The 25110-nt window shown below is 66.7% G+C and overlaps 3 protein-coding genes across 3 annotated transcripts; 2 read left to right on the top strand and 1 right to left on the bottom strand.

Annotated features, from left to right (window-relative positions):
* The first annotated feature begins 3670 nt into the window (after positions 1-3670).
* Positions 3671-13116, top strand: VAMP5 (vesicle associated membrane protein 5). Its single transcript, XM_075910790.1, has 3 exons — positions 3671-3920; positions 10279-10416; positions 10809-13116. The coding sequence occupies exons 1-3, from the start codon at positions 3918-3920 to the stop codon at positions 11025-11027; spliced, it is 360 nt and encodes a 119-aa protein (XP_075766905.1). The 5' UTR covers positions 3671-3917; the 3' UTR covers positions 11028-13116.
* A 1394-nt stretch (positions 13117-14510) lies between these two features.
* Positions 14511-17022, top strand: RNF181 (ring finger protein 181). Its single transcript, XM_075910789.1, has 5 exons — positions 14511-14664; positions 15511-15644; positions 15924-16039; positions 16184-16258; positions 16648-17022. The coding sequence occupies exons 1-5, from the start codon at positions 14594-14596 to the stop codon at positions 16705-16707; spliced, it is 456 nt and encodes a 151-aa protein (XP_075766904.1). The 5' UTR covers positions 14511-14593; the 3' UTR covers positions 16708-17022.
* Positions 17023-17838: 816 nt separating this feature from the next.
* TMEM150A (transmembrane protein 150A) lies at positions 17839-24761 on the bottom strand. The gene is given in 10 exon segments (XM_075910793.1): positions 17839-18130; positions 18475-18565; positions 18567-18653; positions 19753-19791; positions 19793-19881; positions 20388-20455; positions 20855-20940; positions 21313-21364; positions 22977-23161; positions 24607-24761. Coding segments are annotated over 9 exon segments (819 nt in total). The 5' UTR covers positions 23042-23161; positions 24607-24761; the 3' UTR covers positions 17839-17888.
* Positions 24762-25110: the final 349 nt, after the last annotated feature.

The following is a 25110-nucleotide window of genomic DNA, read 5'->3' as shown; positions in this document are numbered from 1 at the left end:
GATACAGCATGGCACAGATGTGATGTGGCTACAGGAGCCAGGGCCAGGATGCCTCAGACCCCTTAGGGTAGGGGGTCCATCGCCCCCTTAACCCTCAGCTTAGTCTGTTCCCTTCATGTTTCCCAGCCAGGAACTGCCTCACTCCCAGCCCCTGTCCTCCCCTCCCCTCCCCCCCCCCCCCCCTCCAGCCAGCTGACCGTCTCTACCTCCCTTTGTCTCTCCCCCTGGGAAGAGCCTTATCTGCTCAGGCTGGGACTAGGTGTCTGGACCAATCCACGTGTGGGTGAGTCAGTGGGAATCGCATCACAGCGTAGGGGGACCCCGATTACAGAGCAGACAGCCCCCCACTACATCACAAGCCACCATTAGGTTTCAGAGTCAACACCAGAGCAGGGGGATGGGGCCCTCCACACACCCCTCCACACTAGCCACTTGCAGACGCAGGGAGTCACCTGCCAGCTCCTTGCAGTACCGTGGCTGGAGCCTTAATTACCATGTAACATGCTGAGGCCTTGCGCCAGCTCCCTAAGCCAAAGAGCTGGCCAAGGCTGGCTCCTGAACTGCCAGCAGCTCCAGCCAATTGGGGGCCAGGTCCCACTCCCCGCCCCTTGCCAGCGGAACCCTATTGTAATTCGCAGGGGGACCGTGCAGCAGCTGAGCTGGGTGTCAGACAGGAAGTGTCAACGGCCCAGCACTTCCCGGCCCCAGGAGGGGGGAGGCCTCCTTCAAGCCGCTTCCCATTAGGTAATTGAACAGTAAACAACCGTCCTGCTGGAGCAGTAGCGGGGGCTCCGCATTCTGCCCCCCCCCTGTAACAGTGCCAGTCACAGGGGACCCCAGGGCCTTGGGGGTGTCTGACTCCCAGGATCCCCAGTGCCACTGGTGGGCCCCCCACATGGCACAGCTGGGGTCCTGCAAATCACACTGGGGATGAGCCAGGGTTGGTGCAGAGGATCCCGGGGTTTCGGCCCACCATGCTCTGATGGAGCCCGTGGGTTGTAGGGCACAAGGCACTGCCATGGGTCGCCCGCCCATTGGGTGGCACCACGTGCCAATACCAGTGTGGGCAAAGCCTTTCTACTGCCCCTGCAGCATGAGGGCAGAGGAGCGGCTACAGCACTGGCAGGGCCGGCGCCGCAGGGGTGTACGGCACAGGGCAGTCATGGGGAGATCCACCCATCTGCTTCCGGGCAGTGGCAGGTTTGGGCCCTGAGCAGAGGGCTGCAGTCGGGAGCATCTCAGCTCACAGACAGTGAGGGGCCAGTCTTCCAGGAATGTATCCAGCTCTGTGTGGAGCCCTGTGATATTTTTGGCTGTTGCAGCATCCCCTGGCAGTGAGTTCCACAGGTTAATTGTGCCACACGTGGGGGGAGGGAGAAAAATCACCTCCTCCTCTTTGTGTCCAACCTACTGCTCTTCCTGTCAGTGCAAGGCTCCTGGGGTTTGTGTTGGGGGAAGGGGAACTACACGTCTCCATTCACATGTCCCGCCCCAAGCAGGTCGTGGGGCCTCTAGTGTATCCCCTCGCCGGGGTGCGTCTCCATTCTAAGCTGAACACCTTGAAACCATGCAGCCTCCCCCCGCGGAGCTGTCCCTCACCTTGTGCCCTTCCCGCAGGCTTGGCCGGCTCCCCACGGATCGACACGGGGTGCTGGGCGTTTCTCTGCTCTGACTCTCCTGGTCCCGGCTGGGGTGGGGCTGTCCCAGGGCTGCCGAGTCTCCTTGAGCAGGAGCAGCGGCTGGCCCCCGTCCCTCGCTGGGAGGAGCTGGGATTGGTTTTCGGTGGGCAGAGGCTTTGAGGTTCCCCATAACTGCTCCCGGCTTTGCTGACAGGCAAATGGCACTTCCCTGTGTGCTCCCTTTTCTGGACCGCACTGCCCAGTCATGGTCCAGGTACAACCGGGGACCCCGCTCACCGCTCTGCTTGGGGGGGGCCACCGAGTCCTGCCCTTTGTCCCCACCTGGCCAGGGCCTGGCTGCTTCATAGAACCCTAGAAGCCCAGGGCAGGCAGAGACCTCAGGAGTCATCGGGTCCAGCCCCCTGCCCAAGTCAGGACCAATCCCAACTCAATCATCCCAGCCAGGGCTTGGTCAAGCTGAGACTTAAACACCTCTAGGGATGGAGATTCCACCCCCGCCCTAGGGAACCCAGCCCAGCGCTTCCCCACCCTCCTAGGGAAAGAGAATCCACCATCTCCCTAGGGATCCCATTCCAGTGCTTTAACACCCTCCTAGTGAAAAAGTTTTGCCTAATATCCAACCAAGACCTCCCCCCCTGCAACTTGAGCCCATTGCTCCTTGTTCTGCATCTGCCCCCACTGAGAACAGCCTCTTGCCAGCCTCTTTGGAACCCCCCTTCAGGAAGTTGCAGGCTGCTCTCAAATCCCCCCTCGCTCTGCTCTTCTGCAGACTGAACAAACCCAAATCCCTCAGCCTCTTCTCATAGGTCATGCTCCAGCCCCCGAATCATTTTCATTGTCCTCTGCCGGACCCTCTCCAATGCGTCCACACCCCTTGTGTAGGGAGGGGTCCAGAACTGAACACACCACTCCAGATGTGGCCTCACCAGAGCCAAATAAAGGGGAATAATCACTTCTCTAGATCTGCTGGCAATGCTGCTCCTAATGCCCCCCAATGTGCCATTAGCCTTCTTGGCTACAAGGGCTCCCTGTCGACTCATCTCCAGCTTCTCGTCCACTGGAATCCCCAGGCCCTTTTCTGCAGAACTGCCACTTAGCCAGTGAGACCCTGTCCGTGGCCTGGGCCAGAGTGACAGGAAAAGCTTCTCCTGTTGTGAGGCTCCAGCCACCCCGGGGAGCCAGGTGGGGCCACCCAGCCTGCCTGTAACTGACGCACTTCTCCCTCTGTTGCAGGTTGGGGAGGAGCCAGGCACCCTGCTCCCCTCTGGGCTTTGCTCAACTTCCTACTTCCTCTCCCCTCCACCCTACCCCCCCGCTGGCTGGGAGTCCAGAGTTCACCTGGGTGCGTGGAAAGTAACCGAGGTGCCCACTGGAGAACCCAAGCTGTTCCCTAGGGTGCCTATGAGAGACAAAGCAGCAGGTGCCCCCGCTCCTGCCCACAGCTGCTGATCAGCCTCTGCTCCCGCATCCCCGAGAGCCTCTCTAGCCCCCTCGCAGCTGCCCCCCAACCTTGTCTTCCAAGCTGCAGGGTTTTCATGCAGCCGTGTCCACATCCCGCACTCTGGGCACCCCCGGGCCTGCCTCCTGTTGCATTCGGGACAGCTGAGCCCTGGATTCCCTGCAGCTCCTGGCAGGCGGAAACCGAGTCTGAGGGTAACCTTGAGACTTGTCCTCCTGGAATTGGGCCTGGCTCGAGCCCCTCCCCCACAGCTCTACAGCAAGTCCCAACCGAGGCGCCATTATCCCCTTTGTGCACAAAGGGAAACTGAGGCACCGCAAGGGGCGGGGATTTGGCCAAGGTCAGCTAGCAGGGCAGTGGCAGAGGCAGGTGAGGAACCACCCCCATTCTCCTGCCCAGCTCTGGGGCCGCTCATCTCGCCCTTCCCCGCCCTGCAAGACCCACCCCAGGCTCAGGAAAGGGGTGAAAGTGGAAAGACAGAAGGAAAGAGACAGAGAGGTCAGCGCCCGCCCCGCCCCCTGACGTGACTCCGGAGTGACGCCCAGTGCGGGACCCCAGCCTGGAGGGGCTCCGGAGTGGACAGGGCAGGGTGGAGGGCCCGGCGTGCGCTGCGGGCGGGGCCGAGCCGGCTCTAGAGCGCTCTTCGCCTTTCTGGGCGGGCGCTGCCCGTGGCCCGGCCCCGGCCCCTCCCTCCTGGCTCAGCGGCCGCTGTGGGGCAGGCTGGAGGCACCGCACCGCAGCCAGGAGCCCCCGAGCGGCTGGCAGCGCCCAGGACGGCGGAGTGAGCGGCGGGGCCAGGCGGCCTGAGATCCGGCGCCATGGTGAGGGGCGCGACGCGGGCGGCACTTTCGGTTTCTGGGCGCCTCGTGGGGCCTGTCCGGGGCCCTGCGCCCGCGGCGGTCCGCTGGCCCCGGCCGTGGGGCTCCCGCTGGCGGGGGCATGAGGGGCTGTTCGGGGCCTGCCCCCCTTCGAAATCGGTGTCTCCTCCCCTTTTCCCGGACTTGTGCCATCGCCAGCGGCTCCGCTCCCTCCCCGCGCCCCCACCAGGGCTCACATCCTGCGCTTTGCCCCAGAGCCGGCTGCGCACGGACCAGCCCTGCGCCTGTGGGGGCTGACGGGGTCCCCGCTGTAGGGCCCCGGGGCCCTCCTAGCCCTTCACCACGCAGGTCGCCGCCCTTACCCCCAGCGACCGTTGGGGAAACTGAGGCACGCAGCAGGGACGAGACGGGCCCAAAGTCACCCAGAACTTCAGTGGACTAGACCTCCCATGGGCCAGTCCCATGCTCCGTGCACTAGGCAACGCTGCCTCCGGGGTCACCCTCCCTGCGAGGGGCCTGGCTCTGGCCGCCGAGCCAAGAAGCCCCGTGCTCCAGGCGGGGAGAAGCGGCGTGTCGGGCCGGGGCCGGAGTTACGCAGGGAAATGGGTTTGCGAGGCCAAGTGCCCTGGAATGCGACATGGGGGGAATAGCCCCGCAGCCCCTGCCCGGGGAGGGCGCAGCCAGGGCGCGCGGAGGCCCCAATGCGCAGGACGCGCTCCGGAGAGCGGCCGAGGCCCCGCCGAGCTCGGGGAAGCCGGGCCCCCTGGCTGGGCCATGACCCCCGAGAGCCTCAGCCAGAGTGGGGCCTGCTATTGCGCGTGGGCGTCGCGCTGGCCCCTGGCACTGCCCCTGCTGAGTGCAGCAGAGCCGGGCAGCTCCCCTGGCAAACCCTTCCCCAGGGGCAGCCAGCTTAGGTGTGCCAGCTCTAGGGGTCCGCCCCCCGGATCTCCCATAGTGCCCCCCGGATCTCCCATAGTGCCCCCAGCTCTAGGGGTCCGCCCCCCGGATATCCCATAGTGCCCCCCAGTTCTAGGGGTCCGCCCCCCGGATATCCCATAGTGCCCCCCAGTTCTAGGGGTCCGCCCCCCGGATCTCCCATAGTGCCCCCAGCTCTAGGGGTCCGCCCCCCGGATATCCCATAGTGCCCCCCAGTTCTAGGGGTCCGCCCCCCGGATCTCCCATAGTGCCCCCAGCTCTAGGTGTCTGGCCCTCCTGGATCTCCCATAGTGCCCCCCTGCTCTAGGTGTCTGGCCCCCCGGATCTCCCATAGTGCCCCCTGGATCTCCCATAGTGCCCCCCAGCTCCAGGGGTCCTCCCCCCAGCTCTAGGGGTCCTCCCTCCCGGATCTCCCATAGTGCCCCCCAGCTCTAGGGGTCTGGCTCCCTGGATCTCCCATAGTGCCCCCCAGCTCCAGGGGTCCTCCCCCCAGCTCTAGGGGTCCTCCCTCCCGGATCTCCCATAGTGCCCCCAGCTCTAGGTGTCTGGCCCTCCTGGATCTCCCATAGTGCCCCCCTGCTCTAGGTGTCTGGCCCCCCGGATCTCCCATAGTGCCCCCTGGATCTCCCATAGTGCCCCCCAGCTCCAGGGGTCCTCCCCCCAGCTCTAGGGGTCCTCCCTCCCGGATCTCCCATAGTGCCCCCCAGCTCTAGGGGTCTGGCTCCCCGGATCTCCCATAGTGCCCCCTGGATCTCCCATAGTGCCCCCCAGCTCTAGGTGTCTGGCCCCCCCCCGGATCTCCCATAGTGCCCCCCTGCTCTAGGGGTCCGGCCCCCCGGATCTGCCATAGTGCCCCCCAGCTCTAGGGGTCCTCCCCCCAGTTCTAGGGGTCCTCCCTCCCGGATCTCCCATAGTGCCCCCCAGCTCTAGGGGTCCGGCTCCCCGGATCTCCCATAGTGCCCCCTGGATCTCCCATAGTGCCCCCCAGCTCTAGGGGTCCTCCCCCCAGCTCTAGGGGTCCTCCCCCCAGCTCTAGGGGTCCTCCTCCTTGGATTTCCCATAGTGCCCCCCAGCTTTAGGTGTCTGGCCCCCCCGGATCTCTCATAGTGCCCCCCAGCTCTAGGGGTCCGGCTCCCTGGATCTCCCATAGTGCCCCCCTGCTCTAGGGGTCAGGCCCCCCGGATCTCCCATAGTGCCCCCCAGCTCTAGGGGTCAGGCCCCCCGGATCTCCCATAGTGCCCCCCTGCTCTAGGGGTCAAGCCCCCTGGATCTCCCATAGTGCCCCCAGCTCTAGGTGTCTGGCCCTCCTGGATCTCCCATAGTGCCCCCCTGCTCTAGGTGTCTGGCCCCCCGGATCACCCATAGTGCCCCCTGGATCCCCCATAGTGCCCCCCAGCTCCAGGGGTCCTCCCCCCAGCTCTAGGGGTCCTCCCTCCCGGATCTCCCATAGTGCCCCCCTGCTCTAGGTGTCTGGCCCCCCGGATCTCCCATAGTGCCCCCTGGATCTCCCATAGTGCCCCCCAGCTCTAGGGGTCCTCCCCCCAGCTCTAGGGGTCCTCCTCCTTGGATCTCCCATAGTGCCCCCCAGCTCTAGGTGTCTGGCCCTCCGGATCTCTCATAGTGCCCCCCAGCTCTAGGGGTCCGGCTCCCTGGATCTCCCATAGTGCCCCCCTGCTCTAGGGGTCAGGCCCCCCGGATCTCCCATAGTGCCCCCCAGCTCTAGGGGTCAGGCCCCCCGGATCTCCCATAGTGCCCCCCTGCTCTAGGGGTCAAGCCCCCTGGATCTCCCATAGTGCCCCCCAGTGCCTGGGGCAGGTTGGGGGAGGCCTGTGTTCTGTCTCACCCATTCTGATCCCTGGGGGTATGTCTACACTACCCCGCTAGTTCGAACTAGCGGGGTAATGTATGCATACCGCACTTGCTAATGAAGCCCGGGATTTGAATTTCCCGGGCTTCATTAGCATAAGCGGGGAGCCGCCATTTTTAAATCCCCGCTGCTTCGAACCCCGTGTAGCGCGGCTACACGGGGCTCGAACTAGGTAGTTCGGACTAGGGTCCTATTCCGAACTACCGGTACTCCTCGTGAAACGAGGTGTACCGGTAGTTCGGAATAGGCACCCTAGTCCGAACTACCTAGTTCGAGCCCCGTGTAGCCGCGCTACACGGGGTTCGAAGCAGCGGGGATTTAAAAATGGCGGCTCCCCGCTTATGCTAATGAAGCCCGGGAAATTCAAATCCCGGGCTTCATTAGCAAGTGCGGTATGCATACATTACCCTCCTAGTTCGAACTAGGAGGGTAGTGTAGACATACCCTGGGAGATGGGCCTGGCGTGGGTTTGTGATGGAGTGGGGATTGGGGGTGTTAATCTGCTTTGCCTGGCAGCCTGCCCTGGCCCACCCCTCCTGGCACCCCCATGCAGCGGGGGAGCAGTGGGGAGCGGGGGACCCCTCTGCGCTGGAGGCGGCTCCCCTCTGCGATCACTTTGAAAGGGGGTTTGTTCTGGGCTGGTCCTCGCACCTAATGGGACAGAGGGGCCCCCCTGCAGGCTGGGCGGGGCTGGGCCCGGTTGGGCCCAGCTTAGGGCTGCTGGGTGTCCTGCGGGGGTGGGGTGGGGGGTGGAATTTAAATTATGCAGCGAGACTCCCTGGGGCCATGAGTGCCCCTCCGCCTCCGCCGCTCCTCCCCTGCTCTGGGCCTCGGTTTCCCTATCTGATGACGCAGGATCCGAGCGAGCCCTGTGAGCTCTGGCAGGCAGCCTGGCACCAGTGCCAGGGGGCTCTGCGCCCCGCACAGTGGAGCTGGCAGCGTGGGGGCTGGGCCACAGGGGAGCCGGGCTCCACACAGACCCTGGCCCTTCGCTTCCCTGCTCTGGTCATGCTGTGGGGCAAGGGATGCTCGGCCGTGGGGGGCAAGGGGAGTCTGGCCGTGAGATGTGGGTCCCTCCCCCTCGAGGAACCCACCTGTCCATGTCAGCAGGGGCTCAGCACGTGCCACCAGCCCGGCGCTTCCTCTCTGAGCCGCTCGGAAACCCCCTTCGGCCAGGAGGAGCCTCAGGTCTCAGCCCCCGGCCATCTGGGCTGTGGCCACACTCTGGGGAGGGGCTGCTGCTGTGGGTGCCAGTCCCCCCCGGGAGCGGGGCCCCAGAACCTCTCTGCCTGGTCGGGGGGCTGGGGGTTTGTCCCACTGCAGGAGGGGGGCTGAGGCCAGAGGTGGCGAGTGGCCTGAGGAGGCCACAGAGGGCCCAGCCCATGGCAGGCGCAGTGCTGGGAATTCCCTGCCCGGCAACTTGTTTTTCCAGCTCTTGCCACCTCCGGGCATCGATCACAGGGGCCCAGAACAAACAATAGCAACTTGGCTGGTTCCCGTAAACATCCACCCGCTGCCGCGCGGCCCAGCCGGACGTCCAGACAGCTCGGCCTGCAGGAAACCGCCCGGCTCAGGGCTGGCTCCAGGCCACGGCCTGTGAGAACGGGCAGAGACCGCACAGTGCTCCCCAAGCCCCGCACAGTGTACCCCAGCTGCTACCCCAATCCCAGCCCCCGCACAGCGTACCCCAGCTGCTACCCCCAAACCCCACACAGCGTACCCCAGCTGCTACCCCAATCCCAGCCCCCGCACAGCGTACACCAGCTGCTATTTCAGTCCTAACCCCTGCACAGCGTACCCCGGTTGATACCCAATCCCAGTCCCCGAACAGCATACCCCAGCTGCTACCCTAATTCCAGTCCCCGCACAGCGTACCCCAGCTGCTATCCCAGTCCCCGAACAGCATACCCCAACTGCTGCCCCCAATGCCTGCACAACGTACCCCACCAACTACCTACAACCCCAGCTCCTGCACACCGTAACCCAACTGCTCCCCCATCCATGTGCTTCACCCCCACAAATCCACATCTTCCAACCGAATCCCTGCCCTTCTGGAACTTGGAGCCCTGTGCCTGCTCCCACCTCACCCCAGCCGCTCCCCTTACAGCCCCAGGCTGGGGCCGCTGCAGAGCCGCAGGTGCTCGTAGATGGGGGGGGCTCGGAGCAGCAGGGACCTTTGTGTGGTGTCATCTTCGGCATCCATGTCTGAGCCTTCTCGGGGGCCGTGGGCACGTGCGATGGCCGTGCTGGGAGCAGTGAGGTTCAGGGGGGCTGGGAGTCAGGACTCTGGCAGGGGCGGGGCACGTAGCCGTCCCAGCAGTGGGGCTGGGCACAGGGGTCTCGCCTGCCCCCCTGGCGCCCTGCCGCACGCGATGGGTTTCCCAGACTGTCCCTCCCCAGCCCAGCCCTCGCGGGTCACGCCGAGAGCTTCCTTCCGCCTGCCGCGTCCTGCACATGCGTTCGCCGCAGCCCCAGGGCTCCCCCGGTCCCACTTCCTGTGGGACTTGGCTCAGCTGACCCGTCCCAGCTGCCAGCAGATGCAGCTGGGGCTGGCTCGGGCCTCTCCACCCTTTGGCTGGGGTCTGCTCCTGGCGGAAAGGGTACTTCCCAGGGGGCTGGGCCCGCCAGCCAAGGTGCCTCGCTCCAGGAACCGCGGCCGTCACAGCGTCCGCCTGTCGGTGCCGAGAATTTACCCTCGTGGCTGTTTCCTGCTTTGGCCACGCGATCCCCCATGGGCGGCGCGGGCGGGAGGGGGCCTCGCCTGGGGTGGCAGTGGGGGGGGAGGGGGCGGCTGTGCCAGCACCTCTCTGCCAGGCCCTGCACCGCCCACACAGAGCTGACGGGGCCTCTTGGGCGGGAGGCGTCTCAATTAGAGGGGAAAGGAAGCAAGAGAGCCCTAAGTCTGCAGACACCACGCAGCCGCCCGGGGCAGGGCACCCACAGGCCCTGCCGGCCGCCTGGTTCTCAGAATCCTCCCGTCCACGCACCGTAAGGAAGGCTGGGCTGGTCCTTGAGCCCGACAGGGACTGGCCTCTGGGCCGCGGGTGCTGTGCCTGCGTTTAACCCCCTTGGCCCCAGCCAGGGATGAGAAATCCTGATTCGTCAGGTAAACAGCAGGTTGGCCTAATGTGTAACCGACTAGGCAGGCTCCCAGGTTGGCGGCTGCCCTGGACACTGGTTACCTGCTACCCTGGACACTGGTTACCTGCTACCCAGTGAGGATGGTGCTTAACCGGTTACCCGTTCACATCCCTCTTCTCGGAGGCTGGGCCAGAGGGCACTGGAGCTGTGGGTCTCCGTCACCGGGGGGTGGCTGGGCCAAGGCAAGTGGCACTGCAGGGTGGGAAGCGGCTGCTGCCTGGGTGGGTGCAGAGGGGGCTCCCTGCCCCCCGGAGTCGTGGCCTGGCAGGGCTCAGGTGCTAGGGACTTAAGCCTTAGTGCCAGCAAGCTCCCCCTGGGCTCCGCTCCCCTCCTGGAGGCCACTGGGCTGGCACTGCCCTCTGCCCTGGTCCCGGACAGCCAGAGCCCAGGCACCCCTGAACCCTGGCCACCCCGCAGGTGGAGAAGAAGCTGGAGAGATGCCAGAAGGATGCCGAGGAGGTGACTCAGATCATGCTGGACAACTACTCCAAGGTGCTGGACCGCGAGGTCAAGCTGAGCGACCTGGACAACCGGGCGGACGAGCTCCGCGTCATGGTACGGAGGTTGGGGCGTTCCTGGGGCAGCGAACCCAAGCCCCAGGGCGTGGAGACGGGCTCCCACTGTGTGGCCGGCAGGGGAGTTCCCAATAGCTCCCAAGCCCGCGGAAGAGGGGTACGGGGGCAGTTGCCCTGGGGCCTGTTGATTTCAAAGGGGCAGCTCTCAGGGCTGGCTGTCCATCTGCATGGCGCTGAGCCCCGCCCCTTCTGCCTGAGGCCCCGCCCCTTCCCCATACCAGGGCCCTGGCGATTCTGTTGGCCCCGCCCATGACACACAGCTGCCCGGTTCCGAGGCGGGCCAGCAGGGGGAGGTGTGACCAGCACGCCAGGAGGCGGGCCATCGGGGATTGAGGGCGGGGACCTGAGAGCTGTCGCTTTGCTCCCTCCTAGAGCTCCACCTTCAGCAAGACGACCAAGGTGGTGGCGCAGAAGCAGCGCTGGGCGAACCGGAAATGGAAGCTCATCCTGGCAGGGGTGGCCGGGGTAGCGGTGCTGGTGATCGTCCTGGTGCTGGCTGTGATGCTGGCGCCGGGCGGGGCCGGGACTCAGGCTGCCGAGAGCCGGGCCGCCGCCGCCACCACGCCGAGCCCTGAACACGAGAAGGCGTGACCCAGCGGCCGCCTGCGCTGAGCGCAGTGCAATACGGACACGGGTTGGGACGGACGCTGCACGGGCTGCCACGGCCCCAGGGCTTTGCTGTAGCTGTTTGCAAAGGCCCCTTCGCAGATGGGTCCCAATACCCAGGAAACACCATCAACTGCCCAGGTCCACAGGGCAACCCTACAATAACAACCCCCTAGTGATGGGCCCGGGCACCCTACAATAACAACCCCCTAGTGATCGGTAGGGGCACCCTACGATAACAACAACCCCCTAGTGATGGGCCCGGGCACCCTACAATAACACCCCCCTTGTGATCGGCCCGGGCACCCTACGATAACAACAACCCCCTAGTGATGGGCCCGGGCACCCTACAATAACACCCCCCTTGTGATCGGCCCGGGCACCCTACGATAACAACCCCCTAGTGATCGGCCGGGGCACCCTACAATAACAACAACCCCCTAGTGATCGGCAGGGGCACCCTACGATAACAACCCCCTAGTGATCGGCAGGGGCACCCTACGATAACAACAACCCCCTAGTGATGGGCCAGGGCACTGTACGATAACACCCCCCTAGTGATCGGCAGGGGCACCCTACAATAACAACCTCCAGGGATCGGCCCAGGAGTAGTGTCCCCTGTGAGCTGAGTGCTGGGGTGGCCACCCAGGAGAGATTCAAACGCTACCCAGCTTATTAGCAGAGCTTCCACACTGCCCGCGGCTGGTATCATGTGTTTCTATGTGTGGTGCACATCTGCACATGCATTGGTGCACATAACAAAATTTATTGCCCACGGATAGAAAAAATCAGAGGAAACATTGCTCAGGGGCACCCTACAGCAGCAACCCCCTAGTGTTCGGCCTGGGGCACCCTACAATAAGACCCCCCATAGTGATGGGCCCGGGCACCCTACGATAACACCCCCCTAGTGATCGGCCCGGGCACCCTACGATAGCATCCTCCTAGTGATCGGCCAGGGCACCCTACGATAACAACCCCCTAGTGATGGGCCCGGGGTACCCCACTGTAATAACCCCCTCGTGATGGGCTTGGGCACCCTACGATAACACCCCCCTAGTGATGGGCAGGGGCACCCTACAATAACAACCCCCTAGTGATGGGCCCAGGGTACCCTACAATAGAACCCCCAGGGATCGGCCCAGGAGTAGTGTCCCCTGTGAGCTGAGTGCGGGGTGGCCACCCAGGAGAGATTCAAACGCTACCCAGCTTATTAGCAGAGCTTCCACACTGCCCGCGGCTGGTAGCATGTGTTTCTATGTGTGGTGCACATCTGCAGATGCATTGGTGCACATAACAAAATTTATTCCTCACACAGATAGAAAAAATCAGGGGAAAGGTTGCTCAGGAGTTCCCTAAAGTAGCAACCCCCTAGTGTTCAGCCTGGGGCACCCTACAGTAACACCCCCCCTAGTGATCAGCCCAGGCACCCTACGATAACATCCTCCTAGTGATTGGCCCGGGGCACCCTACAGCAGCAACCCCCTAGTATTTGGCTTGGGGCACCCTATGATAACACCCCCCTAGTGATTGGCCCGGGGCACCCTACAGTAACAACCCCCTAGTGATCGGCCTGGGGCACCCTATAATAACAACCCCCTAGTGATTGACCCGGGGCACCCTACAATAACAACTCCCTAGTGACGGGCCAGGGCATCCTACAATGACAAATAGAGTGAGTAGCCCAGCTCTGACGTACAATCCCCCAGTAACAACCCATTGTGCTCAGCTCCAGCAACCCTACAAAAACGTGGCCCCTGCCAGCATCCCAGGCTGTGCAGCCTAAGGCCCCGAAAGTGTCTGGCGAAGCGCAGCCGAGGGCGCGGGACCCAACAGGGCAGAGGTCCCTGTGGCAGGCGTCCCGGCAGTGGTTACAGAGCGTGGATAACTGCTCGTAAGTGCCTTGTGTGTTGGTCAGTCCGGGGCGGGTGGAGCTGTTTATGAAGCATGTTTGTTTCCACTAGAGCTGCTTTGAGGACTGGCCAGGTGTGTTTCGCTTTTGCTGTGCCACAGCCTTTGGCACCTGTCCCAGCCCTGCTGTGGGCGGGCCAGTAAAGGCAGGTTGTTTGTAAAATGCCTGTGTTTGTGGGTCTCTCCAGCTGCTGGGAAGTGCCGGGAGGGGTGGAGCGAGACAGAGGAAGTGCTGGAGTCGCTCAGAGCAGGATCGGGACGTGCCTTTGCCGTCCTGGTGAGCGCGCTGAGCCCACAGCCAAGGGGCAACAGCCCTTTGTGTGTTCCTGGCGCTGCCCCAGCTGGTGACCTGTCTCATGGGAGCAGAGCAGTTTGCTCTGGAGGTGCCGAGAGCCAGTGCAGCAAAGGGGAGAAACCCCCACTGGGGGCTGGGCTGGGCTGCACCTTTCAATGGGCTCCTGGCCTTGAGGGCGGCTCCAGGGTGCTGCACGTCTAGCACGTCCAGGGCCGCCCAGCGGGCAGTGTGCGGGGGGGGGGGGGGGCACCTGTCTGCTAAGAATGGGGCTAAGACCCACCAGCTCCAGGGCTAATAGAGACCTGCTGGCCATTCGCATGGGGGCTGGGTTGGAACCGGTGCCCTGAAGGGCTGCTCTGCACAGCGTGCTGGTGGCTGGGTGTGCCGGAGACACCCTGGCCTGTCTCTGGGGGGGCGGCGCCGCTCACTGCTCAGCATCAAACCCACCCTGTGGCCCTGCTGAGCCCTGGAGCCTGTTGGCATCAATGGTTATAAGCGCTGGGGGGCAGGGGGGAGACATGCTCCATCACCGGGGCTGGACCGCTTCCCGGGCCCCCATAGCACAGGAGAAAGTGATCCTGAGGCTGAATGAACTGTGAGCTTCCCCACAGCAGTGCCTCACCCTCAACTGTGTGCTCCCCAAGGCAGGGCCCCCCCTCAGGCCATGAGTGCCCCAGGTTGGTGCCTCCCCAATCTTGTGACTACCCTCCCGCTATGAACAACACGGGGGCAGTGCCCCCTCGCTGTGAGCAGCCCCATGCTAGGAGCCCCCCACCCCCCAATGTGAGTGCCACCATGCAGTGAGCGCCACCAGGGCAGTGCTCCCCCCCTGCTGTGAGCCCCCCACCCCCCAATGTGAGTGCCACCATGCTGTGAGCACCACCAGGGCAGTGCTCCCCCCCCTGCTGTGAGCCCCCCACCCCCCAATGTGAGTGCCACCATGCTGTGAGCGCCACCAGGGCAGTGCTCCCCCCCCGCTGTGAGCCCCCCACCCCCCCAATGTGAGCGCCACCAGGGCAGTGCCCCCCCTTCCGCTGCGAGCGCCCCCATGCTGTGAACGCCACCAGCACAGTGCCCCCGCTGTGAGCGCCAACGGGGCGGCGCCCTCTGAGCCCCGCTTCCAGCGCTGTCCCGGGCGGGGCTCAGGCAGGTCCTGTTCGAGTCACCGCCCTTCTTCCCATGGCGCGTCCCGATTGGCTGCGGGCTGCGTCCTCGTGACTTGCGCCTGCCAATCGGCGATTAGTTGCCCGGCTACTTCCCCATCCAGCCCCGCCCCCGACCGCGGGGATTGGCTGGCGCGGCCCGTCTCGCGAGGCCATTGGGCCGGGCCGAGTCACTGGCCCCGATGGCTTCGTACTTCGAGGAGCACAACTGCGAGCCCGGCGAGCCCGAGCGCGCCCTGCTGGAGCTCGCCAGGTGGGGCCCCCGCCCGGGGGGGCTGGGACAGGGAGCCCCCGCCCTGGGGGGAGGAGAACGGGGGGGGTCTGGGACAGGGAGCCCCCGCCCGGGGGGGAGGAGAACGGGGGGGGTCTGGGACAGGGAGCCCCCACCCGGGGGGGAGGAGAACGGGGGGGGTCTGGGACAGGGAGCCCCCGCCCGGGGGGGAGGAGAACGGGGGGGGTCTGGGACAGGGAGCCCCCGCCCGGGGGGGAGGAGAACGGGGGGGGTCTGGGACAGGGAGCCCCCGCCCGGGGGGGAGGAGAACGGGGGGGGGTCTGGGACAGGGAGCCCCCACCCGGGGGGGAGGAGAACGGGGGGGTCTGGGACAGGGAGCCCCCACCCGGGGGGAGGAGAACGGGGGGGTCTGGGACAGGGAGCCCCCACCCGGGGGGGAGGAGAACGGGGGGGGGTCTGGGACAGGGAGCCCCCACCCGGGGGGGAGGAGAACGGGGGGGTCTGGGACAGGGAGCCCCCACCCGGGGGGGGAGGAGAACGGGGGGGTCTGGGACAGGGAGCCCCCGCCCTGGGGGGAGGAGAACAGGGGGGGTCTGGGACAGGGAGCCCCCACCCGGGGGGGAGGAGAACGGGGGGGGGGTCTGGGACAGGGAGCCCCCACCCGGGGGGGAGGAGAACGGGGGGGGGGGGTCTGGGACAGGGAGCCCCCGCCCAGGGGGGAGGAGAATGGGGGGGGGCGGGCCAGGGAGGAAGGAGGAGAGGGGTCTGGAAGGCCCCCAGGGGAGCCCACTGCAGGAGCCCGGGGGGGGGTCACTGCACGACCCAGCTGCCCCCCTGGCCTGCCCACTGTCCAGCCTGTCCCCGCAGGACGCTGCTGAGCGGGCAGCAGATCGACCTGGGCTCGGTGGACTTCAGCGACTGGGATCAGAGGCTGCCCCCGCCGGCCGCCCGGCTCGCCGTGCTGAGCCTGCCCACCGTGCGGGTGACCGCCGCCCAGGCGGGTGAGAGCTGCTCTTGGTGCCCCTGCGGCCTGACCTGCAGCCCCACGGGGGGGGGGGGGGGCATTGAAACGCCACCGCCCACTCGGGCCCACAGGGATGCTTTGCTGCCCCCCGCCAGCGTGGCCCCGTGGGGCGGCCGTTCCCTGTGGGCTGGGTCCATGCTGGATCTCGGCGCTCCGGCGGGACGCCTGGTGCCCATTTCCCTGGAGCGCCGGGAGCAGGCCTGACCTGCCTGGGACTGGACCAGCCTGATGCGTTTCTCTCCCGCCCCCCGCCCAGACAAAGGGCTGAAATGCCCCGTCTGCCTGCTGGAGTTCGAGGAGGACGAGGGCGCCAAGAAGATGCCCTGTGAGCACCTCTTCCACTCGGGCTGCATCCTGCCCTGGCTGGGCAAGGTAGGTGCAGGGGGCACCCCCAGGACCAGCTGGGCTTCCCCTGCCCACCCACGGCAGCCCCACCCGTACCTGGGCCCCTGGAAGAGACCGGGGCACACAGGGCACGCGAGGGGACATTATCAGCAAGTTCCTTCCTCTCCCCAGACCAACTCCTGCCCCCTGTGCCGCCAGGAGCTGCCCACGGACGACCCGGAGTACGAGGAGTACAAGAAGGACAAGGTGGGCGCCTGGCAGCCGCTGGCCATGCGGGAGCCGGGGTGGGCAGTGGGGTCCCCTGCAGGGCTCCGCTCAAGGCCTGTTGCGGCTGGAGCAGGGCCAGGCCTTCCCGTCCCTGGTGGCTCTGCCGGTGCCCTGCCGTGCCAGCCCTGCGCTGAGTCCACGTGGCCCGGTGCCAGGGGAGGAGGCCGGAGGCGGCGGCCCAGGGCCGTGTCTGGCTGCACGGATGGTGTGTCGGGGGGAGGGGCACAGAGTGTGACAGGCACCACAATGATGTGCTCTAAAGCCCCTTTCGCTGCACCCCGAGGGGGAGGGGAGCACAGGGAGGCACATGCTGGGTGGGGCGATGCTCTGGGTGGGGCTGCCTTCACCAGCGCCTGCCCCTGTTTCAGGTGCGGCGGCAGCAGCGGGAGCACCGGCTGGAGTACCTGCACGGGGCCATGTACACCTGAGGGGGACAGCCTGGGCCCCCCTTCCCTGGACATCCTGGGCCCGGCTGTGTCCGGGGGTGACACCAGGGACGGGTACCAAGTGGTCTCCATTGTGCGTTCCAGGCCTGGGTCCCAGGGGCAGCCTCTGAGCTAGACAGGACCCCTCTCGGCATCCCCTGCTCCCTCGGCAGGGCCACTCCCAGGAGCCACAGCCGTGGGTCAGCCAGCCCAGAACGGCCCCGTGTCCCCCTCCCGCCGCTGGGGCCCTGCCGGGGTGGGCGGGGCACTGACCAGCCAGCCTCCCCCCAGGCTGATTAAAGCCAATTCCCTCTGTCAGAGCGTTTATGGGGCATCAGTGGGGCTGGGGGTGTCACTGCCAGGGTGCAGGTAGGGGGAGGAAGGCCAGGATGGGGGGGTGGGGGTCTGTCTTTCATTGCCAGGCAGGAGGATCCCTGCCCTGGGCCTGCAGCCTTGGCCCCTGCAAGAGCCCCAGCTAGCTGCCTGCCTGGCACCGGCTCCCTCTTCCCTTCCCAGCAGCAGTCCTAGGGCCCTGGCTCCAGGTCCCTCCCCCATGCAGGGCAGGCAGGCTGCTCAGAGCAAGATCACAGGGGACTGGGGGCCCTGCCCTATAACTGCTGGGGAGATGCCCCTCCCAGCATGATTGGGGGGGGGGGGGGGAGGGGAGGGGCAGGGCTGTCTGTGGGGGGAGGGGAGAACCCAGCTCCTGGGGGCTGATCCCCAGCCATGGCAGCCCAGGAGGGAGGGGGCCCTGACATACAGAGCTGGGGAGCCCCCCCACACACACATCAGCAGACAGCCCTGCAGCCAAGCCCACCCCACCAGCACAGGGAGAGGCCCGCGGGCATGAGGCCAGCCCCACCCCAGAGGCCCACAGCAGCATGAGTGGGGCAGGGGGAGGCGCTGCCTGCGTGGGGCTGGGTTGGCCCCAGGCTGCTCGCCCTGCTCCTGTACCCAGCGCCACAGACAAACCTACCCAACTGCTACCCAGAGAAACGGCCCTTTGCCCACTGCTAGGACTGGGGGAGCACCAGGAGCAGTGGCACCCCACAGCCCCTGGGGGCCAGGCCAGGGCTCCCTTTGGCTGCTACTGGGCAGAGGCGCAGGCAGGTTAATTCGGTGCAGCCCTACTCCTGGGTTTTCCTTTAAAAATTCTCTTTTTTGGTACAAAAGAGGAGCCCCCCTCAGATCATGGCCATGCTCTCCGGGGTGCAGTTGAGGTGGGTGGAGGTGCTGCTGCTCCCGGGTGACTTGCAGCCCCGGCTGCCGGCCTGCTGCAGCGCCGCCACCAGCGTGTCGGTGGAGACGGCCCCGAAGTCGTAGGCGAAGGTGCCGTAGAAAACCAGCATGTCGATGACGAAGACCCACTCGCAGACAGCCGCCAGGTGCTGCAGCAGGGGGCTCTCGTGAATGAAGAAGACGCCACCTAGGGGGTGGCTAAGGAAAGGCACCAGCTGGGTGTGGCCCTTGCAGGGGTGGAGTCAGATCCAACCCTCCCCTAGTGACTTGCAGGGACCAATACAGCCCAGGCACCCCCCCATACTGTCCAGAAGGGGAGGGCATGCAGGGCAGCAGCTCCCCGCCCCCCAGCCTGACCCTTCCCCCAGCCAGGGCTCTGTGGGCTGCCTGTCTATCGCAGTAGAGTGGCGATAGCTGTTGGCACCGCCATGCACGGATAGCCAGGGCACCCAGGCAGCCTGCAGGACCCAGTGCTGCGCCCCAGCCCGCCGGGCAGCAAGGGGGCCGCGGGATCCCCCGCTGGAAGGATACTGAGGACCAAGGAGATTAAGGCCACGGCGGTGAGCGAGACGCGGAGATGCGCCATCCAGCCGTCCAGGGGGCTGGCGGCCGCGTGGTAGGTTGAGCACGCACTGGAGGCAGACGAAGAGCAGCCCGGCAGGGAAGGCGATGCCTGCCCCCATGTAGTGCAGGGACTTGGCGTAGTCCACCTGGCACAGAGGGAGGGACACCCCAGCACTGAGCCGGCCCCTCCAGCCCCCCCCCAGCACTGAGCCGGCCCCTTCCTGCCCCTTGGCCCCCTCCAGCCCCCCCCAGCACTGAGCCGGCCCCTCAGCCCCCCCCCCAGCACTGAGCTGGGCCCCTCCCTGCCCCTTGGCCCCTCCAGCCCCCCCCCCAGCACTGAGCCGGCCCCTTCCTGCCCCTTGGCCCCTCCAGCCCCCCCCCAGCACTGAGCCGGCCCCTCCAGCCCCCCCCCCAGCACTGAGCCGGCCCCTCCCTGCCCCTTGGCCCCTCCAGCCCCCCCCCAGCACTGAGCCGGCCCCTCCCTGCCCCTTGGCCCCTCCAGCCCCCCCCAGCACTGAGCCGGCCCCCCCAGCACTGAGCTGGCCCCTCCCTGCCCCTTGGCCCTCCCCCAGCACTGAGCTGGCCCCTCCCTGCCCCTTGGCCCTCCCCCAGCACTGAGCTGGCCCCTCCCTGCCCCTTGGCCCCTCCAGCCCCCCCCCAGCACTGAGCCGGCCCCTCCAGCCCCCCCCCCCCAGCACTGAGCTGGCCCCTCCCTGCCCCTTGGCCCCCCCCCCCAGCACTGAGCTGGCCCCTCCCTGCCCCTTGGCCCCTCCAGTGCACCCCCCAGCACTGAGCCGGCCCCTCCCTGCCCCTTGGCCCCTCCAGTGCACCCCCCCAGCACTGAGCTGGCCCCTCCCTGCCCCTTGGCCCCTCCAGTGCACCCCCCCAGCACTGAGCCTTGCCCCTCCCTGCCCCTTGGCCCCTCCAGTGCACCCCCCCAGCACTGAGCCGGCCCCTCCCTGCCCCTTGGCCCCTCCAGTGCACCCCCCCAGCACTGAGCCAGCCCCTCTGGCCCCCCCCAGCCCTGACCCAGCCCCTGTGCCCCTTGGCCCCTCCAGTGCCCCCCCCAGCACTGAGCTGATCCCTCCAGCTCCCCCCTCCAGCACTGAGTCAGCCCCTCCCTGCCCCTTGCCCCCCCCAGCACTGAGCCTGCCCCGCAGGCCCCTCCAGCCCTGAGTCCCCAGCAATGGGCATCCCATTGGCAAGGGGGGGGGGGTGAGGGGGCCAGGGCTGTGCAGGGCCCACCTGGAAGTTGCCGACCACCACAAGGCCGGCGGCGTTGGTGGCAGCCCGCGACCAGCGCCGTCGTGTTGACCCAGGAGCGGTGGCTCTGCTCAAGGAGCTGCCCGTAGCGCAGCAGGCAGATCAGCACCACTGCAGAGAGACAGGCCCTTAGTGGGGCAGGGACCCGGGGCTGCCCCCACAGGGCTCCAGCTGCAGAGGCATGGGGCTGGGAACAGCCCTCCAAGCCAGGCTGCCCACGGACCAGCCTCCGCAGACCCAGGGCAAGGCAGCAGGCCAGGAAAGCTACAGCAGGCGCCCTCGCCGTGCGTATGGCTAGTGGCCCACGGGGACCCCAGCGGGAGCCCCACAGCCCGGAGAGCCGTCTGCTCTGCCACCCTCTGAATCGCCCGGGTCCCCCGAGCAGGCTGCTGGCGCGGAGCGTCCCCGGGGCCGGCGGTTGAGAACTCCAGGGTGGGGAGCTGGGGTCCCATGAATACCGTAAGGGGGGGCTGGCAGCCAGGGTGAGACTCGTACGCGCCCCCCCAGCCTGGCCCACGTGCAGAGATGTTCCCAGCACTCACGGTTTCCCCCCCCACCGCCGGCCTGGAGCAGATGCAGCGCCGGGAGAAGAGCAGCAGGCCGGGGCAGCCACTCACCCATGAAAGCCCCGACGTTCCCGATGAGGCTGAAGAGGCAGCTCTCAGGGGGGTAGGTGCCGCACTTGCTGCAGGGCAAGGAGAAAGCAGGCAGCAAAGCTGGGCCGCGATGGGAGCAGCACACACCCCGTGCCACAGCCCTGGTGGGTGTGACCCCGGCCAGCACCCCTCTGGGCCTGGCAGCCGGACGCGACACACAGCGCGCGCCCCCCCCCCCCCATACATGCTGTTCGTGCCCTCGGTGGACGGCCGCAGCTCAGGTGGGGCTGACTGGTTGGGGGGCTGCCCCGAGCCGTGGGGCATTGCAGCACATGCCACCCGAGGGCTCTGGGCACCCAGCGAGGCCAGGCCTGCTGCCCCTGCGGTGCCCCCACCCTCAGCCCCCAGTGACACGTGCACGGGCTGCCCGGGCAGAGCTGCCTGTCAGCGCCTCCAGCCGGGATCACACAACCCCCCTTCAGCCTCACCTGATCAGAGGCACGTCCTCCAGGGTGCAGCAGCTCTTGGGGGAGCCAGGCATGGCAGGGCTGGAGGAGCAGGACTCGTTGTAGACCTGAAACCGATTGGCAAGGGCGGGGGGTGAAAGGGGCCGAACAGCCCAGTGCAGGGAATTGGGGCAGGACTGACCCGCCCTGCCACACCCTAGGGCAGGAGGACTGTCCTAGCACCCAGCCCTGGGCATAGCCCCCCCACCCTGGGGTCTACGGCTGCCCATAAGCCACAGAGGGACCCGTTCCCCCACCAGCGAGCCCTGTGCACACGGCTGCCGCAGGTGGGCAGGTTACAGCCAGGCCAGCTGGCGCCCTGGCCCATCTGGGCACAAGCAGCTCCCACGGCCTGGGGGGCTGGACTGCAGGGTGGGGCACCCAGAGGGGCGGCGCTTGGCAGAGGCTGCCTGGGCACATCCAGCGAAGGGGGCTGCCACTCACCAGTTCTCGACGGGGCACACGTGCTGGTTCATCACTGCCATGGCGTAGCTGCGGGGAGCAGAGCCCAGGTCAAGCCTGACCCCCACTAGCAGAAGAAACGCCCCCCCCCCATAGGAGCCTTCTTACCTCCCCAGCCTCTGCAGGGGAGCCCAAATTACACCCCCCACCCGAACCATGGGGGTGCTGGAATGGGCAGTTCTGGGAAGGCCAGCCTGGTGGCACCAAGCCGAGACCTGGCAGTGCTAGCCCGTGCCTGTTGTGCCACGCAGACCAGACACCCCACTGCCTGAGCCTCCTCCCTCCCTGCTTGGCTGGGGGAACCAAGCAAAGCTCCGTTCTCCGGTGCTTGCTGCAGCCAACAACTCCAGCACCAATCCCTGCAGGAGAACGGGGACTGGGATCGGCTTGGCCGTCCCCCCAGGGCATGGCCATGTGCCAGCTGGGGCAGAGGATGCTCCCAGGTGTCGCCTTCGGCAAGGCCGAGCGCAAGGGCTTCCCTGGAGCCACCTACCCCAGCGGCCCAGCGCTGCTCGCCCTGCTGTCCCGCCCGCAGGCCCGGCTGCAAGGTGCAGGAGCTGAGCCGCTGCCTGGCCACCTAGAGCAACGTGACCATCGGGCCCGGCCCTGCAGGGCCGCTCAGCTTCAGCGACAGGCTTTGATGCCAGCGCAGGGCAGGGGTCCCTGGGGCCAGCTGGCACCAGCAGGCTCCACGGGGGCGAGGCAGCAGCTGGCTCCAGCGGGGTCTGAATTCCCACCCAGATCGTGGGCAGCTCTGCAAGCCCCCCCCCCCCCAACCCTGCACTTGGGGGCACCTGGCTCTGCCCGCGTGGCCGAGTAGGGTCCCCCCAGTGGAAGGAGCCTGGTACTGCAGGGTGAGCTAAGGACACCCGGGAGGCAGATGCAAGGACAGGGGCGCGTTTGCAGGCAGCTGTGCAGAGCCTGCCATGGGCAGCGTTCAGAGCGGGACCCGCCCAGCTTGGCTGGTCACTGGCAGGGCCTGGGCAAGTCCAGGGCCCTCGCGGGGACACCCCCACAGGGGCCCTGAGCACTCTGACCCTAGGGCCACTCACCTGGCTGGCAGGGGGTCCAGTTCTGGCTGAGCCCCACCTAAGGGACACCGTTAACCCTCCACCGCCCACACTGTCTGGATCAGTGCGGCAAGGGAAGGCCCCGGGGTGTGGGCAGCAGGATGCGGGCCAGGCCCACGGGGCACTAACACGGCCTGGCTACTCAGGGTCCCCACCCAGCTTGCACTAGTTTGGCACCTGATCAGAGGGGCAGGGCCCAGAGGTGCCCCTTGCACTGGAACTGGCATCCGCCCCTCCCCAAGTACCTACTCCAGGGGTCCCTTCCGCAGCCCCATGACAAAGGAATCTGCTCCCTGTACAAGCCCCACAGAACCCCAGTCACAAGCTGGACCAGGGACACAGTGGAGCACAGGGCTGGCCAGCAGGGCACTGGCCGCCAGTCACACCGGAGAGTGGGGCAGCACTGGAGGGAACCCAAGAGTCAGTTCCCAGCAGAGGAGACTACTAAAGGGGTCGTTAGCCCACAGAGAAGCAGGAACCAGCCCCTCCTGGGCCAGGCACACGGCTTTGGCTGAGGTTGCCAGAGCCAGGCCTCCGGTCTCCGTGTCAACCCGAGCAAAGCAGCTGCTTACACGATCCATATCCCGGTGATGGAGAAAGTGGAGAGGCTGATGGGGAGGATGATCCAGGCTGTCATTAGTGAGTCCAGGTATGGAGCATGTGGGGGGAGGGGGAGCCACAGAGAGGAGAAGGGGGGGATGGGGGAGCCCCAGCTACAACCCGAGGCCTCCACTCGAAACCATCAGAAGGCACCTGCCTGGAAAAGAGGGGGAGAGTGTCAATAGCAGCCAGACCCACTGGTGGAGGGGGCACAGCTGCCTGGGAGCCTGTGGTGGGGACGGCTTCCCTCCACCAGCCACAGTCCTTGGACAGCAGGTGTTCCCCATCCCCCTCCGAGCCAGGAATCCCCAGGCCCCGGGCCATGCTGCTCCCCACACCCGGCCTGCAGCCAGAGCACAGCGCCTGCCAATGCAGGGACCCTGCTGAGTGGCACAGGGTAGTGGGGCAGATCCTCCAGTCTCGCTCCCCTCAGGGCACATGGCAGCTGCAGACCCGGCTGGGAGCTGCCCTGCTTGGCGCTGCGGCTGCATTGCCACATCCTGATGCAGCACCTCCCCGCCTTGGCCCACTGGCCCTGCCCCACCTAGCAGCGAGGCAGCCAGCGCCTGGAGGGGATGGTCATTTACCTGACAAGCTGGCTGCCCAGAGTGGGAAGGCTTTGTCTCCCATCCCACTGTCAGAGCTAGGGCCTTGTTTCCGGCCAAGGCCCACGGGACCCAGAAACCAACATTTCATTCAGCCACACCCCTCCTGCCACAGCTGGATTGCTCAGGGTTTTCAGACTTGTTCCAGCAAAACCGGTTCCTGGCCCTGGGCTTAGCCAGATATGGTCCTGACAGAAGCAGCCGAGATGCCGGGGCTGGCCAGGAGGCCCTGGCTTCTCCACACCCCCACCAGCAACACGGTCACCCACCAGAGAGGGGCTGCCTGCGGGAGCTGGGCTGCACAGCCCGCAGAGAGCTGCCTGGCCCGATGGAGCTACAGGCAGTGGCTGGCCTGGACGCTAGGCAGCTGGTAAATCGTGCCAGTTAATGGCACCAGCTCCCTTGCCACATTGCAACGTGCTCCCCTGGGCGTGGCCAGCTCCCGCCCAACCAGTATTAACCGGATCTGGAAACCAGGGAATTCTGCTTTTCTTGCGGGTCTGTCGGAGCCCTGAGGCAGGTCCCGCATGCGACAGCCATGGCGCGCCCCAGGCGGGAGGTGGCCGAGGGGGACAAACCCTACGGTAACACAGAGCCCTGCCCGCACCACTGAGAACACGCAGGGCGGAAGGACGAGGGGCACCGTGCTCAGCGCCCCCGGCCCACGGAATTCGCCTGCTCCCTGGGAGGTAAAAAAGGATCCATTTTACAGACAGGGAAACTGAGGCACAGGGCAAGCGCCAGAGCTGGGAGGAGAACCCAGGAGTCTTGGCTCCCCACCCCCACGCTCTAACCACTGGGCCTCGCTGCTGTCTCACGAAGGGACACGACCAGGAACGCTCACCCCAAGAGCCACGCGGGGGGGGGAGGGGCAGAGAGGGGCAGAGGCGGGGCGGGTCGAGGACACGGGGGGGAGCAGTGAGCCCGGGCACGGGAGGGGGGGGTGCCGGGGTGCGCGGGCACGAGGGCAGGGGCGGGCTCCGGGAGCGTCTCTTACCCGCTCTGGCCGCGGCCGCCGGCTCCACACGGACCTTTATCGGGCCAGCACGGCCCCGCCCCCGCCCAGCTGACCGCGGCGCGCAAGGCCCGACGGGAGCTGTGGCTTCCGAGCCCCCGCCCCCGGACCACAACTCCCGCCATGCAGCGCGGCACGTGCCGAACGCCAGGCCACGCCCCTCACTAGAACGCGGGCAGCTGGGGCGGGGCTCCCGGGGAAGGGGCGTGGCTAGACGGTCCGATGGTGGGGGAGGGGGCGGTCATGCTGGACTGAGCCAGCTCGGGGGGGGGGGGTGGGGTGTCAGTGTTCCCCCCGGGAGCAGGGTGGCGATGCAGGGACGTCACTGGCAGCTGAGTCTGGGGGGGGAGCGAACCAGGAACCAGGATTCCAGGCCCGTCTCTGCCAGACTCCCAGACCTCCCCTGCTCCATGCCTCAGTTTCCCCTACTGTAGCCTGGAGGTGGGACTGCCCTGCAGGAGGCTGGGAAGCAACGTGGCTCCTGTA

The sequence above is a fragment of the Pelodiscus sinensis genome, chromosome 28, assembly GCF_049634645.1.
Source record: "Pelodiscus sinensis isolate JC-2024 chromosome 28, ASM4963464v1, whole genome shotgun sequence".
NCBI classification, from domain to species: Eukaryota; Metazoa; Chordata; order Testudines; family Trionychidae; genus Pelodiscus; species Pelodiscus sinensis.
This window is presented reverse-complemented; position numbering and strand designations above follow the sequence as displayed.